The following is a 15,625-nucleotide window of genomic DNA, read 5'->3' as shown; positions in this document are numbered from 1 at the left end:
CCCAAAGTAATCTTGTCTTTAACCCAATAGCCTCTGCTTGAAGTACTGATGCAAAGCCAATCAGAATCGAACCAATGAAAATTGCAATTCCATTTTGATCTGTAACAACAAACCCTGTTGAAGCTTTACCCTCTGCATCTATAGCCCCGTCAAAGTGTAATGATTGGGTAAAGGAGGATCAAGCAGGATGCTAGCCTATCGTAGTTTTTCATTTTTTTCTTCTAAAAAAAAAGTGTAATGATTGGGTAAAGGAGGATCAAGCAGTGTTGATGACGACTTGTCGCCCAAGTACAATATAAATGAGGCTCGATATTCAGTTAATGCATCTCATTCCGATTCTTTCTACCACACTCAACTTAGGTAGTTTACTAACTTAGGCATCGAAATGGTTTTTTGCAGGTACCCCCTCCTTTTCGAGTCGTAGTCAAACATTAGTCAACAAGCAAATGAAGCTTCTTGATCATTTTGGTGAATCAAAATTCTCTTCGGAATTTTTCGTCACCAACAACAACTTTGTTGCATCTTAAGGGGTTGTCTACAACAATCATTAATGGAGATCTTCCAGTTGGTGGGTGGGATTGCGCTAGTGCGAGGGAGCTTGAAATCGCGTTCACAAGTCGGGTCAGGTTCAGACTTAGACTTGAGTGTAATATCCAAATGGGCTCATCCAAATTTGGAATCCGGCTATCAAATTGGATCTTTTGTTCTCTCTTCTAGATTGTGGATGTGAGTCTCAACTCTTAATAATCATTTTATGTGAAGGACTAGTTCCCGGGTAGATCATTTTATATGGTTTAACTTTAACTAGAGTAATATAATATTACGTGTCACCGCATGTGTTGTTTCCTTATCTCTGCATTACGCTCTCATGCTCGTAATTTCTCGTTCCCATTAAAAAAAAATTGTAAAAATAATCTTAATAGTTAAAATATTATTTTACCACGACGACTTTCTTTCGGCTCCGTTGAATTACGAATTACCCAGAAATGGGAGTTAAATTGGGTGCGAACCGGCAAATGAGTATTTCAAGTCTCAAAACTCTGACAGAGAGTGAGTGAGTGTGAAAGAAAGAAAGAAAAACCCTAGGTGAGAGAAAGTGCGGGAAAGAAGAAAATGCCTCGGGAGATCATCACATTGCAGGTGGGACAATGCGGCAACCAGATCGGAATGGAGTTCTGGAAGCAGCTCTGCCTCGAGCACGGTATCAGCAAAGAAGGCATTCTCGAAGACTTTGCCACTCAGGTTCCCTCACCTTCTTTACTTGTCTGCCTTTTTGCTTAATTGCTCGGAAATGATATTTCAAAGGTGAGGGAACGGAGCCTGAGCACTCGTGCTCGGCTTAGTTGAAGTGTGTGAATTGAATTGTCTTTTTGCTGCTTCGGTTGTTAAGAATGATGAAATTCATGAATCCAAAAGTTCGTAAATTTGCGCTGGAAATCGAATTTTCGGTTGTTTGGAACTTGGTTGAGTTTTTGGCTGAGGCTCGATCGCTGGGTAAATTTGTTTTCTGGTATCATATAGTGAAACTTCAAACTTTACTGTTAGAAGTTGCAAGTGTAATTGAGATTTTATTGTTTCTATCTCAATAAACCAGATGTTAATTCAAAAATTTCGGTTCTTGAATTGGTTATGTAGTATTTGAGTTTAACTTGATTGAGCTTGAAATACTAGTCAGGCCTAGAGTAACCTGAGTCAAACATAGATTAAGGATGCTTAAGATATTGATTGTCTGTATTTGTTTTGGACTACGGGGAGAGTGGTGGGAAGTGTTGAGCAGAAAAATGAGGAGTTGCGTACGTGAATTGTTGCTGTATGGCTCATCAGGAAGTAGTGATTATGGCGACTTTAAGAAGTGTGTCTGTTGAAATAGATGTCTGTAATACTTATCAAACTGAAATGCTGCAGGGAGGGGACAGAAAAGATGTGTTTTTTTACCAAGCTGATGATCAGCACTACATACCACGAGCTTTGCTGATTGATTTGGAGCCCAGAGTGATAAATGGTATTCAGAACAGTGACTATCGAAACCTCTACAATCATGAGAACATCTATGTTGCAGATCATGGAGGTGGTGCAGGAAATAATTGGGCCAGTGGATATGATCAGGTTTGTTTCTTTGTTCTACTGCAGTCAGGTGTTTTGAGTCGATTACTTTAGATAGATACTAGTTTCTGTCATACTAATTTTATGATGTCAAAGCTCTTTTCTTAGCTGCCATGTAAGTGGACCTGAAATTATTGTAAATTATGATCAGGGAAAAGGTGTTGAAGAGGCCATAATGGACATGATTGATAGAGAAGCAGATGGGAGTGATAGTCTTGAAGGATTTGTTCTTTGCCATTCAATTGCTGGTGGAACAGGCTCAGGTTTTCTTTGCTTCTCTTCAGTTTTACCTTTTTCTCCCACCTTTCATGACCTAATAAACATTTGCTCAATGTACTTCCTATTTACAAGGATGGGTCATTTGATTAGATATATCATTTCATTACTGTACCTGTTTCAAACTAGATATAATTTAGGCCTGGCCTATACAAAACAACATTTTTATTTATTTTTTTCATTTTTCAAATGAATCGTATATGGGATGTGTTACTTGCCACAAGATTTTGCTTTCATGACTGTGGTGTAATTTCTAGTAAAGACAAATGGACTTCTTAATGACTGCTTACTTCATAGCTCTTTTGAGTGTACTCACAGATCACAATGTAAAATGCAGGAATGGGTTCCTATCTGTTGGAGACTTTGAATGATCGATACAGCAAAAAACTGGTTCAGACATACAGTGTATTTCCTAACCAGATGGAAACAAGTGATGTGGTGGTCCAGCCCTATAACTCACTTTTGACACTTAAGCGACTAACTCTGAATGCTGATTGTGTTGTCGTCCTTGATAACACTGCATTGAATAGAATCGCTGTCGAGCGCCTCCATCTCACAAATCCCACCTTTGCTCAAACAAATTCTTTGGTTTCTACTGTAATGTCTGCCAGCACAACCACTCTGAGATATCCAGGGTACATGAACAACGACTTGGTTGGTCTTCTTGCATCTTTGATTCCAACACCAAGATGCCATTTTCTAATGACAGGATATACACCCCTCACAGTCGAGCGCCAGGTAAGACTCAGTCATGCATGAATGTCTTTGATCTTATACCATCCAATTACTCATATGTATCCATGTGTGTGACCTAGCATGTGGCGAATTAGAGGGAAAGAGGTTGAGAGAAATGTGTGATCTCATATAATTTCAAAATTTCAATGTCCATTTTGTGCTTTTAAAGAAACAATTAGCTGTCTGATGCAAATATATTTCCTATTGGCAGGCTAATGTGATTCGTAAAACCACTGTACTTGATGTTATGAGAAGACTTCTGCAGGTAAGAAGTGTTGCTTGCCTTTCTTTTCCACAGAGCAGAATGAAGCAATTCTGACATTGGTTTCCTTTTGCAGACAAAAAATATCATGGTTTCCTCGTATGCTCGAACAAAAGAAGCCAGTCAAGCAAAGTATATATCGATATTAAACATCATTCAAGGAGAAGTAGACCCTACTCAGGTTGTAATAATAACAATAGTACTAGTTGAATTTGCATGGTAATCCTGCAGTTCTGCAAACAACCAAAATTTCTGTTTGGTACAAAAATATTCATTACTCATTCATGATCATCTTTTCCAATCAAAATTTGAAATGAATTTGTTGGGAAAGGAAAGTCAATTGTAGTAGATGACTGCCAGTCTATGCAGATTCTCTGAACATGGTAGCAAGTTTTAGAATTGTTTGCGGAAATATGAAGTAGAGTTTCTTGCTTACCTTAGAATGTTAAGCACTTTGTTTCTCTTCTACTGTTTTGTATTTCCTCTGGACGGTGTATTTACTGTTTGTATTCTGTAATCAGGTTCATGAAAGTTTGCAGAGGATACGCGAAAGAAAGCTTGTTAACTTTATTGAGTGGGGCCCTGCAAGCATTCAGGTTCTTTTGCGCTCTAAATATTGTGTGTATAAATGAGTTCATTTACATCATTTGGCAATATTTGGATGTTTGATCTTGTACTTTCTGCTTGTTTGTGCAGGTTGCTTTGTCTAGGAAGTCTCCATATGTACAAACTGCCCATAGGGTAAGGCTATAACTCTTATCTTAGATTTTCTTCCTTGTTTTTAAATTCTGTGTTGATAATCAAGTCTGGAAAGTCCTCAAATGCAAATTCTTTTGCTGTTAAAAAAACTTCCATCTACCCTTCAAAGTTCAAAGTTAATTTGAGTTACAATTTTGGATTTCGGAATTTTATGTTTTTCATTTGTAGTGTCCTATGGTTTAATAAGATAGATGAGTAATTATAATGAAATATCTATCTGCTTTATCCTTGGTAGGTCAGTGGTCTTATGCTAGCCAGCCATACTAGTATTCGCCATCTTTTCAGCAAGTGTTTGAGCCAGTATTCATTGTTAAGAAAGAAGCAAGCTTTTCTTGACAACTACCGGAAGTTCCCTATGTTTGCTGTAAGTTGTTGCCTGCACAACTGTCAGTATTATTTCAGACTCGATTGATCAATTTCTTGATGGTGCAACTATGATTCTTATATGTTCATTTTTGTTTCTAACTTGTAACTGTAGAATGCTTGGTTGAGAAGTTTTTGACTTAAATATTAGAAATTAATTTGCTTCAGTAGATATGCCATATGTATATCTCATACAATTAGTACAGTTGAACTTTGTTGCATTATGATTGTTTTTAACTTTTAACAGTACAATGCTTGATGAAAAGTTGACTCAATGAGTAGAAATTAATCTATTTCAGTAGATATGCCATATTTATATTCCATTCCATATAGTTGGTGCAGTTAATCTTGATGAGTTGATGATTGAAGAGAAAAACATTTTCATGTGTGGCAATTTATGAAATGCATGTGGGGCTTTTCATAACAATATGCCATAATGTGACAGGAGAATGACCTATCAGAATTTGATGAATCAAGAGAAATACTTGAGAGCTTGGTTGATGAATATAAGGCCTGTGAGTCCCCAGATTACATCAAATGGGGAATGGAGGTACTGCCATACTTGCCAATAATTATCTCTCTTTAGTTTTTTTTTTCTTTTCTCTGTCTTTCGGTGTATCTTTATCTTAAATTTTATTTAACCGGGTTAGTGTACTTTCCAGGATCCAGACCACGTTCTTACAGGAGAAGGCAGTGCAGCAGGAACAGTGGACCCAAAATTGGCAGTATGAACAATTTAGGTAAGCTAGATGTAAACTGTACTGCATTTCCTTCTGTAGTTGTTCTGATTATTGTGTTTTGGAATAGTTTTATATCAGATCTGCCCTATTTACACCTTTCACTTTCTGTCAAGACTCGAGACCAACTAAATGCTGAATCTTTAATGCCCTCCTTGTTTGGTGATTTGCCAGGATTGGAAAACACAGCGATCTATCTAAGTGCTGGTGCCAAAAGTACATTTGGAGGGAGCATTGTACAGTATTTATTGCAATTCTTCATTTTAAGTATTTCCTAACGGAATAATTAATGTAATATTATTTTCTGGTTGTTTCATTTTGGTTATTGCTTTGGGTTAGGGTGTCCAATTTTCAATCCCTCGAGAATACAGAATCTCACTGTATGATGATGATGATGCTACCATTGTACTACCCTCTCCCCATGTGATAGACCTACTCCCCATGTGGTAGACCTGTTTGTTTTTGGTCTGTTGGGTCCATTGGAGGCTGGTATGCTTGTTTTCATCACAGCTTTTGGTGTTTGGCATGGCATGTTCAATGGTGTCATGCCCATCTTTGGTTTCATAAGTTTGTTCTTCACTGATTGTGACTGGTTTTTGTTTTTGAAATTTGAATGATGAAGATAACTTTGGCACCAGCTTTAGGGTTTCGTCTGTCCCCATTTGTTCATCTCAAATGTCAAGCTTTTTTGCTAATTTGTGGACAAGAACAGTGATGTGATCCCAAGGGTACCTACTTTACACCGAGTATGGCATGCGTGGTTTTTTTTTTTTTTGGGTACTGTAGAGATTGGGTAAAAGAACAGATCTATCGGTACAAAAACCCGGAATATGTCATACTCGGTTGAATAGTAGGACTCTTGGGGTCATTTCGGTTTTGGGAAACTGTCAAGACTTGAGACAACAGTTCGCCAATGCCGGAAACAACAAAATTACAATCTTTTTGTTTTGGTCCAACAAATCCACAAAGCTGCATTGTTGTCAAAAACGCCGATCGCCAGCTTAAGACGAATTCAATAATCCCTAAAACCAATTGTTTACTTTAAATTCGTGCACACTTGCTAATCATATCCTGATTATCCTATACAACTGTCCCTGTACATTCCTTTGTTCTCCAACCAATCACCCCTTGCTTCCTCAATAATACGTATCGTTTGTCATTGACAATTGTCAATGCCAGAATCTCAAGCCATTAGAAGAATTTTCCACACTCCACCCATGACAACGAAATTCCCTACTTTGCTTCACACCCTAGCCAAGATTGTTTAGAGACATCAACTCTCAATTGTAATTAATCAAACGAAAGATTTTCGGTGAGTTAAGACCTGCTGGTTATTTTCGGATAGTCAATATCCGAATTTTGAATTTGAAAACGGAGCAGAGATTGATTGAAGAGTATCCGTTAAATAGCCGTTAATTTCGTTGTAACGGAGCGAAGGTGGGGCCGGCCTCGGATTGTAGAATCCGAGAGAGAGAAAATTCTTTGAAACACAAATGGGGCTGTGAAGGACAGACTGTCACCCACATGGACCACGTCAGCCAAAAAGGAGAAAAAGAAAAAAGAGAAAAAAAATGAAAAAGGGGAAAAAGTAATATTAATTCCCTGTACAGGGAGGCCTGCCTTATTCCTCTCTTTCCTCTGGCTCCTCGTCACCAGTCACTACTCACCACCAAACCAAACCCTCTTCCTTATATAACACCAAAACTCTCTCCTCTCCCACAACACATTATCTCTCTCTCATTTTGGGTCTTCTCCATTCTCCTCTCTTCTTCACTCCTGTTCCATATTTTTTTCTTTGCTCCGAAATGGCAGCTTGCTTTGCTTTTTCCAAGGCCATTTTCCGACTTCTGGCAGTGCTGGCACTCCTCTTCTTGGCTTCTGCCTCTGCCTCAAGGGCTCCTGCTGCTTCCCCGCTAGCTGCTCCTGCTCCTGCTCCTGTTCTCACCGGTGATGGTAATGGAGTCTAGATCTGAAACCCCATTTTGTTTTTAATGGCATTTTGGGTTTTGATTGGGGATTTGGGTTTTGATTGGTTTTCTGTGTGGGTTGGATTTTGCAGGGACTTCAATAGATCAGGGGATTGCGTATGTGCTGATGCTGGTGGCTTTGGTGCTCACATATCTCATTCATCCTTTGGATGCATCATCCTACAACTTCTTTTGAGTTTGATTCTTTTCTTTTCTTTTTTTAGGTTTAGAAATGGGGATTTGTAGGAGAAGGGGGGAAATGGAAAAAAAAAAAAAAAAATTGGTGATGGGTTTTTATTCTTTTGGTTCCTTTATTTATGAGTTATTCGAGAATTATGGTTGTGGATATATGGCTTAGAGGAATTCATGAATGGCAGTATTTAAGGGATGAGTTTTAGTTTATGCTATTATCGTTTGTTAAATTATTCTTTGCTTTCACTTTCGTTTTTGAATTCTTTGATTCCACTTTTGGATTTCTAGTGGTGTGATGGACATGTTTCAACTGCATTCTGGGGTTTACATTTCTCAGCATCATTGCAGTTTTGATGGACTTAAGACTCTAAAAGTTGCTCGTAATCAATATATGAACTCCAAATTTATGTCTTCAAAATCCAAGAATGTGAACTTCAAAGGAAAAACAGTGTGCGATGATAAAAAGATGGAAGGTAAGTTGGTAACATTTTCGGTCCCAGGAAAAGGGTCCTACATCAGAGATGAAATGATAACCAACTTAAACTTTTTTTATTTTTTTCAGTTTTTCTTATGATCTAATCACAACCAGCACTGTTTCTCAATAAGTTGTATTCTAAATGGGACACTTTGAACTATGGAACTAGCATTTTTCGCAGAGCAAAAGTACCTTATCCATTGTTATAATAAAACTAGAGGGTTAGAAGCCCTAAACCAAAAACTTAACCAGTCGTTCAACAGTTAAAACGAGGCCTAGTAACATCATCATGTAAACAAAAAGACTTTGCTACAATGTGTTACTATAACTGAGCCTAGTCAAGTCATTTGGTTCCACTTCTAATACAAGAAGACTGACAGGGTTCTGTGTGAAGAATGAAACGCCCTAAACCAAAATCTAATCATTCGTTGAACACTTGAATGAGGCTCGGTAACATCATCATGTAAAACGTAAAGACTTTGCTACAATGTGTTACAATAACTGAGCCTAGTCGAGTCATTTCGTTCCACTTCTAATACAAGAAGAGTGAAGGAGGTTCTGTGTGAAGAATGAAACGAGTAGACCTGTAAATGGATCGGATTTGGATCAGATCGACCTAAATCCAAACCCGTTTACTTAAAAAAAAATTCGATCCAAACCCGCTCCGTTAACCCGGCGGATCATTGATAGCTCGATCCAAATCCGTATCCGCCGGATTAACGGATACCCGATCCGCTAATCCGACCCGTTTATAATTTCAAATATTTTAAAATTTTAAATAGTAATATTAAATTTATATCATGATACCTCATAAAATATTAATAAAATATTAAAACAACATGAAAAGTATCATCAAAAGTAGAATTACATTATCAAAATTCTTAATGCTTCTTAGAATCTTGGGTGATGGACTGTCCATTAGATTTCTGCAAAAAAATTGTATTAGAAAATCTTCATATTTTATATTTTATATTTTTAAAAAATAATAATATATTAATAAAAATAATATTTTATTATTACGAAAACGGGCCGGATCATTAACGGATCGGATCGACCTAAATCCGTATTTGATCCGTTAAATAAACGGGTTAATGGATTCAGATCAACGGATCAAAATTTTCGATCCAAATCCGTCCAATAGCCACGGATTTGGAGCGGGTCTGGATCAAAATCCGGTCCATTTACAGGTCTAGAAACGAGACATTATTCTCATAGACTCTCATATGAAAAAGAAGGATTTACCATGGTTTAGATGCTTGCACTAAGGAAATTTAATTACTAAAATTTATCACCACGGTAGAAAGTGTCTATATATATATACACACACACACACACATTAATTTCATTATTCGTTTTAGCTTATAGATAAAAGGAAACTAAGGGGTCGGTGGATTGGTAATTTGGTTTAGCTATAATTGTGGTCATCCAAATTCGATTCTCGATTCTTATCTGTCTATCAATTTAATCAGGTTAACATCATTATGTTAAATATTAATCAATTTTATTTTTTTAATGAAATAAAGGTTTTTGATTATTGAAGAACAACCTAATCAGATTATGTGTTCACCTCTACGGGATGAAATCACCTGTCCCGTAAAAGCCTATACCAAACCTGTCGCTTGCTTAATATTTTGACAGCTATCCATAACTTAACAGTTTCCTAACTCCGTTAAGCTATCTTAGAGAAAAAACAAAAATTAAACTAAAAATAAACTCCACCGCTTCTTCTTCCTCTTCTTTTCCGCCCAGTGCCAGAAGTGATACGTCATGGAGAAGATCTACGCCCACCACCGCTCGTCGTCTTCATCATCTTCTAAAGACGACAAACAGGCTAAGAAGGTTGATACCTTTAACCCTGAGGTTGAAGAAGATAAGCTGTCTATGCACGATTCCGTCAAGTCCAAGATTTTCAACCTCACCAGCCCGACAATCTTGATTGCTTACATAAAATGGACATTTTGTTAGATTGTTATTTATGAAAAGAGATATAGAGGTTGGTCTGGAAATCAAGGGAATAAGAAAATTCGAATAAGATTTTGGGGTTTCCTTCAATCTGGGCTCTCTGTGATCTTGTAAACCCAGAAAGCAATCTTCGATGCAGTGATTGGATTCGTCGGAAATTAAGGTTTGCTTCAATCTGGGCTCTTTGATTTGGCTTTTCACTTTGAGGAATTTGGCTTTTCACTTTTGAGAAATTTGTTTTCCATCTTGATGTACCCAGAAACACACTTTCTTCTACTCCCGTAAAGTTTTCTTGAACTGTTCAGTAAATTTAGGTCGTAATTTGGCTCTTTAAGAGCAAGTCCATCCGTAGTCAAGAAATGTAAAGGTCGAAAAGTCAAGTAACTATTCACTACCACTGGACATGGGTTTCCACCAGTTTTTTTTCTTGACCAGTCAAGACTATTCATTGATTTTTTTTTCACTGTTCATTGAATATTTTTTTTTTAAATTTTAAAATTATATATATAATGCATGTTAATTTTTTATTTTAAAATTATATATATAATGCATGTAAACGTTACACACACACACACACACATATATATAATGCATGTTAATTGTTTGCCGTAGGGTCGCCCATTTAATTGAAATAAAGGGCTGGGATTAATTGACCGTTGCATTCAGAATTCAAAGTGAACCAACGACTCTCTTCCACGTGGCAAAGGCCGGCCCCCTCTCTGTCGCTACGGGACAAGCGATTGGGCTTCAGTCGTTTCTGCTTGCTGCGGCGCCACGCGTCAGCGTCTTCTCCTTCAGTCTCTTCATTAGCGCGTCGCCTTCTCTTCTCTCTCCGCAGGCGTCACCCACGTTTGGGTGTGGGGCGAGCTGGCAAATGCTTTGGCTGGGTCAAGAAAAATGTCAGCCCCTTGCATTTTTTCTTGGCTTCGGTCAAGAAGGTGTGATTCTTGCCCGGTCATAAGCCCACCACTGGAAGCTTGTTTTTCTTCTCCATGGTCAACACATCAACTTTTCCTAGCTAGTGACCAGTCAAGAAGCAACAGATGGAGTTGCTCTAAGGACTCATCTTCTTCTTTGCCTGGTTTGCTAATCCATCGTCATGAATCCAAGTTACACTTGTCCCATTTTCCTGCAATTTTTTACATTCAATTGTTCTATCACAATTAGAGATTGATTTGTGGATTACAATTAGATCAGTAGATTTATAGTTGGAAATTGCAAATTGCTGAATTTGGACCTAGAGATTGGTACAATTGTTTTAGTTGGTATCTAGCTGGGTTTGATGGAAAAGAAAATAGAAGATGAAACCGGTTTGGATTTGAAGCCTTCACAGGGCGCACCTAGACCTGTAAATGAACTGGATTTTGATCCGGACCCGCTCTAAATCCGTGGCTATTGGACGGGTTTGGATCGAAAATTTTGATCAGTTGATCCGTTATGATCCGAATCCGTTAACCCGTTTATTTAACGGATCAAATACGGATTTAGGTCGATCTGATCCGTTAATGAACCGGCCAGTTTTCGTAATAATAAAATATTATTTTTTATTAATATATTATTATTTTAAAAAATTTATATATAAAATATAAAATATGAAGAATTTCTAATACAATTTTTTTACAGAAATCTAAGGAACAATTCATCACCCAAGATTCCAAGAAGCATTAAGAATTTTGATAATGTAATTCTATTTTGATGATAGTTTTCATGTTGTTTTAATATTTTATTAATATCTTATGAGTTATCATGATATAAATTTAATATTACTATTTAAAATTTTAAAATATTTGAAATTATAATCGGGTCGGATTAGCGGATCGGGTATCCATTAATCCGACGGATACGGATTTGGATCGAGCTATCAATAATTTGCCAGGTTAACGGAGCGTGTTTGGATCGAATTTTTTTTGAAGTAAACGGGTTTGGATTTAGGTTGATCCGATCCAAATCCGGTCCATTTACAGTTCTAGGCGCACCCCACCAAGTGTGTACGATTATTTGGTTGTTTTTATCTTTAGCTAAAATAATATAAGTTCTATTTAACAGTTAAATCTCTGTTAGTCGAGGAGACAGGTGGCTAATGTTTATTGGAGGGACATAGCTGATTTACTTCCTACCTCTTCCTCTTCCTTATCTATCCTCATTAATTTTTCTTCTCTTCTTCATTCTCTAAACCTCGGCAACATATTCTCAAAAAAAAATAATAATAAAAATAACAACCTCGGCAACAAACCCAACCCCCTTATACCTCTTCCTCTTTCTTGTCTATCCCAGTATTTTCAATCTTCTTCTTTCTCTAAACCTATGCAACAAACCCATCACCCTTCACTATGTTTGAACTTTGGAGGAATAATATCTCTTCTGCTCTCTCATACTTCTTCTTTCCTTTCAAAGACAAATCCATTCAAACCCAAACTTGATTTCCAGGATCTTCTTTATACCAATATGGCCCAAATTTTCATCATTTTTTTTTCCTCACCGCCAGATCCATTGCATTAATTACCTAATTTCAGGACCATCATATCTCTATAAAAAGTTGTTATCTCCAGTTTTATTCGAAATAAAATCTTGATTTAATAATTTTTAAATAAGTATTATTGAAAAGATCCATATTAAATGTGGAATGTTTTTAACTCCAATAAATATACGTTTTCTATTTCTTTCTTTTTTTGGCGGTGGAAGGATAATCTTTATTGAATATGCAAAACTTTACAAACAGAAATACAGGACTTTTTAGAACAAGATAAACACTTTTAGAAAGAATAACAGCCCGTCATAATCCAACAAAGGCAGCAAACCCTCCAAGGGAGGAAAGCACAACACGTTCCAAAACTAGCTTCAGGCCCAAGCCCGCTTCTATTTTTCCTATTAATAATAACCACATCCCCCACAACCACGTCCTCCATATTCTCGGCCTCTCCTCATCTCCCACACCCAAAACCCTAGAAAACTAAAATCCCCCAATTCGGTTCTACAGAGACAACGAACCATATGGAGCCTCATCAACACTCGGACCCCTACGATCCTCGACGACGCGACGCAGCCAGAAGAAGAGGACGAAGAGCTCTACGAATGCGAACCGGTTCCGCTTGGCTCGAACCGATTCGTAATCGTGGTCCTCCTCAATCTCCTTCTTCTCGTGGTTTTTCTCATTCTTATCCTTGGATTGGGCTTGGCGGCGTGATGCTTGGTAACCCTAGGTAACTTTGGAACCTTTTTTATCTACTATCTGTATAAATAGGGGCCTTTGCCTCATAGCATGAACCCATAGAGGTTATAGAGGGATTGCGAAATTGAGAGCAAAGTTAGGGTTTTCTTTTTTCTGTAGCAGCCATGCCAAATCGGAGAGACGATTATGAAGAAGAAGAGGAGAGCGAGATGCGGGAGGAGCGAAGGGCCAATTCGAAGCGGGGGAGATTGAATTCTGATGAGATTGAGATCCAGAAGCGGAGAGGGCGAGGGTCGAATTCGAAAAAGAGGAAATTGAAAACGGTTGCGGAGGAGGAGGAAGAAGAAGAAGGCGGTGGTGGAAGGCCTTTTAAGTCGGTGTTTGTGGATGATGAGGCTATAGAGGATGAAGATGAGGAGGAGGAGGAAGACGATGATGGTGAATTGGATGGGTTTATTGTTAATGAACCGGAGTTTGATAACGAACCTGATGAAGTTGAACATGATGGTGGCGGTGGGGGAAGGATGGGGTTTGTCTTGCCGGAGGAAGAAGAGGAGGAAGATATTGATGAGTTTGAAAGAAGGGTTCAAGACAGATTTAGGGATGTTCATGTGGAAGAATATGAGGATGATACGGAGGTTGGACAGCAAGCTCTCATACCCGGTGTGAAGGACCCGAAATTGTGGTTGGTGAAGTGTGCCATTGGTAAAGAGAGAGAGGTAGCGGCTTGTCTAATGCAGAAGTGTATTGATAGTCCTGGAGAATTGCAGATCATGTCTGCCATTGCTTTGGATCACTTGAAAAGCTTCATATATGTTGAAGCTTACAAAGAAGCCCATGTGAGGGAAGCTTGCAAAGGTCTGAGGTATGTAATTCTGCAGAAAATAATGCTTGTTCCTATTAAAGAGATGATTGATGTGCTATCATGTGAAAGCAAGAGCGTTGTAAATGATAAATGGGTTAGGATTAAGACGGGAGTATATAAAGGGGACCTTGCCAAGGTTGTGGGGCATGTCCCGGGGAGACAGCAAGTTAGAGTAAAGTTAATTCCAAGGGTTGATTTACAAGCTCTTGCAAAAGGTGCAGAATCATCGAAGAAGAAGGAATCTGGTGCACGTCCTGATCGTGTTCCTGCACTTCTTAGGAACATGAACCTAGTTAGACAGCTGGGTGTACGAGTACAGTCCATGCGAGATCCATTGGCACGTGGTTATATTGAGAAGATTGATGGCTTATCTGGGATGATCTTTAAAGATGGTTTCCATCTTAAAGTTGTTTCTGATAAAAGTATAAAAGAGGCAAAACCCTCCTTGCAAGAACTTGAAGAATTCCAGGAACTTGATGGTGATGGAGATCATACAATTCCAAATAGAAAGAAAGGCGAAAGCTTTATGAAGGGCGATGCAGTTATTGTTACGGAGGGAGATCTGAGAAACTTGGTGGGACGGGTTGAGAAAGTTGAGTTAGGGACTGTTCATATCAAAGCGGAAATGGATGGCCTCCCGGAAACCGTTGCCATCAATCAAACAGCACTTCAGAAATGCTTTAAAGAAGGGCAGCATGTGAAGGTTGTTAGCGGTAGTCAACAAGGAGCAACTGGCATGGTTGTTAAGGTTGATCAGCAGAAGCAGTTGATCACCATTTTATCTGATGCAACCAATGAAGCTATCTGCATGTTCTCTGATCATGCTGTGGAGAGTCCTGAAGTGAATAATGGTGATACAATGGGCGACTCCCACTGCTTAAGGTATCACAAAATCCCTAGTCAAAGTCCGAGGTTTTCTGGAGGTGCAAGAAGGCATGATGGGCAGGATGGTTTTGGTAAAGGGAGCCGAGTAAAGTTCCGTCTAGGTCCCTATAAAGGCTGCAGGGGGCGTGTTGTGGAGGTTAAAGGATCAAATGTAAGGGTTGAACTAGAGTCCCAGATGAAAACTGTTGTTGTTGATCGTCTACATTGTATTTCAGAATCAGGTAATGTTGCTGCTGCAGTTACAACACCATATCGCTCTGGTTGTGAGACCCCAATGCCTTACATGAGGACTCCTATGAGAGATCCTGGAGCAACGTCAATGCCTTACATGACAACTCCCATGAGAGATCCTGGAGCATCCCCAATGCGTTATATGACGACTCCCTACATGATGACTCCCAGAAGAGATTACCCCCGAGCAACACCAATACATGGTGGCATGAGAACTCCATCTATGACTCCCATGAGAGATCCCCGAGCAACACCGATACATGGTGGCATGAGGACCCCTCCTATATATTAGAGCTTGATTCAACTTTTGTTTTATCAAATGATGGTTGTCTGGTGAACAAAGTTTCTTTTGTTTCTTTAGTCTCTGTTTTCATTCAGTTGTATGGTACTATTAGTCTCGATCTTGTTATTTCACAACACGATGGAGTTCATAACAAAGTAGCTTTCTATTTTGTTTTTGTGTGGATTGCTAATGTGTACTGCAAGTACTCAATATATATTCTTATATTCATTCATATGTAATAATGAAGATTTCTGTGAAAATATGATTGGTAGAAACAGCAGGGGAGCAGGGCCGTAGAAAGAACAAAGTTAGTTCCATGTTATTGAGTGGGCCCCTGCAAGCATTCAGGTTCTTCTGCACT

General features: G+C 38.5%; 3 protein-coding genes across 4 annotated transcripts; all 3 read left to right on the top strand.

The window, feature by feature from the left end:
* The first annotated feature begins 1,024 nt into the window (after nt 1-1,024).
* LOC112165152 (tubulin gamma-1 chain) lies at nt 1,025-5,799 on the top strand. Its single transcript, XM_024301614.2, has 12 exons — nt 1,025-1,242; nt 1,906-2,106; nt 2,255-2,366; nt 2,717-3,117; nt 3,326-3,379; nt 3,453-3,557; nt 3,898-3,972; nt 4,073-4,117; nt 4,371-4,499; nt 4,944-5,048; nt 5,161-5,238; nt 5,410-5,799. Exons 1-11 carry the CDS (start codon nt 1,114-1,116, stop codon nt 5,227-5,229), a joined length of 1,425 nt encoding a protein of 474 aa, XP_024157382.1. The 5' UTR covers nt 1,025-1,113; the 3' UTR covers nt 5,230-5,238; nt 5,410-5,799.
* A 1,094-nt stretch (nt 5,800-6,893) lies between these two features.
* LOC112179615 (arabinogalactan protein 20) lies at nt 6,894-7,627 on the top strand. Its single transcript, XM_024318076.2, has 2 exons — nt 6,894-7,188; nt 7,295-7,627. The coding sequence occupies exons 1-2, from the start codon at nt 7,041-7,043 to the stop codon at nt 7,396-7,398; spliced, it is 252 nt and encodes an 83-aa protein (XP_024173844.1). The 5' UTR covers nt 6,894-7,040; the 3' UTR covers nt 7,399-7,627.
* A 5,105-nt stretch (nt 7,628-12,732) lies between these two features.
* LOC112181892 (putative transcription elongation factor SPT5 homolog 1) lies at nt 12,733-15,494 on the top strand. Of its 2 annotated transcripts, none has more exons than XM_024320296.2 (2): nt 12,733-13,031; nt 13,163-15,494. In XM_024320296.2, the coding sequence occupies exon 2, from the start codon at nt 13,165-13,167 to the stop codon at nt 15,271-15,273; it is 2,109 nt and encodes a 702-aa protein (XP_024176064.1). In that variant the 5' UTR covers nt 12,733-13,031; nt 13,163-13,164; the 3' UTR covers nt 15,274-15,494. The 2 variants fall into 2 exon arrangements, with proteins under 2 accessions (XP_024176064.1, XP_024176063.1); XM_024320295.2 differs by having other exon boundaries at nt 13,160-15,494.
* The last annotated feature ends 131 nt before the right edge of the window (nt 15,495-15,625 follow it).

This window comes from Rosa chinensis, chromosome 1, assembly GCF_002994745.2.
Source record: "Rosa chinensis cultivar Old Blush chromosome 1, RchiOBHm-V2, whole genome shotgun sequence".
NCBI lineage: Eukaryota > Viridiplantae > Streptophyta > Magnoliopsida > Rosales > Rosaceae > Rosa > Rosa chinensis.
This window is presented reverse-complemented; position numbering and strand designations above follow the sequence as displayed.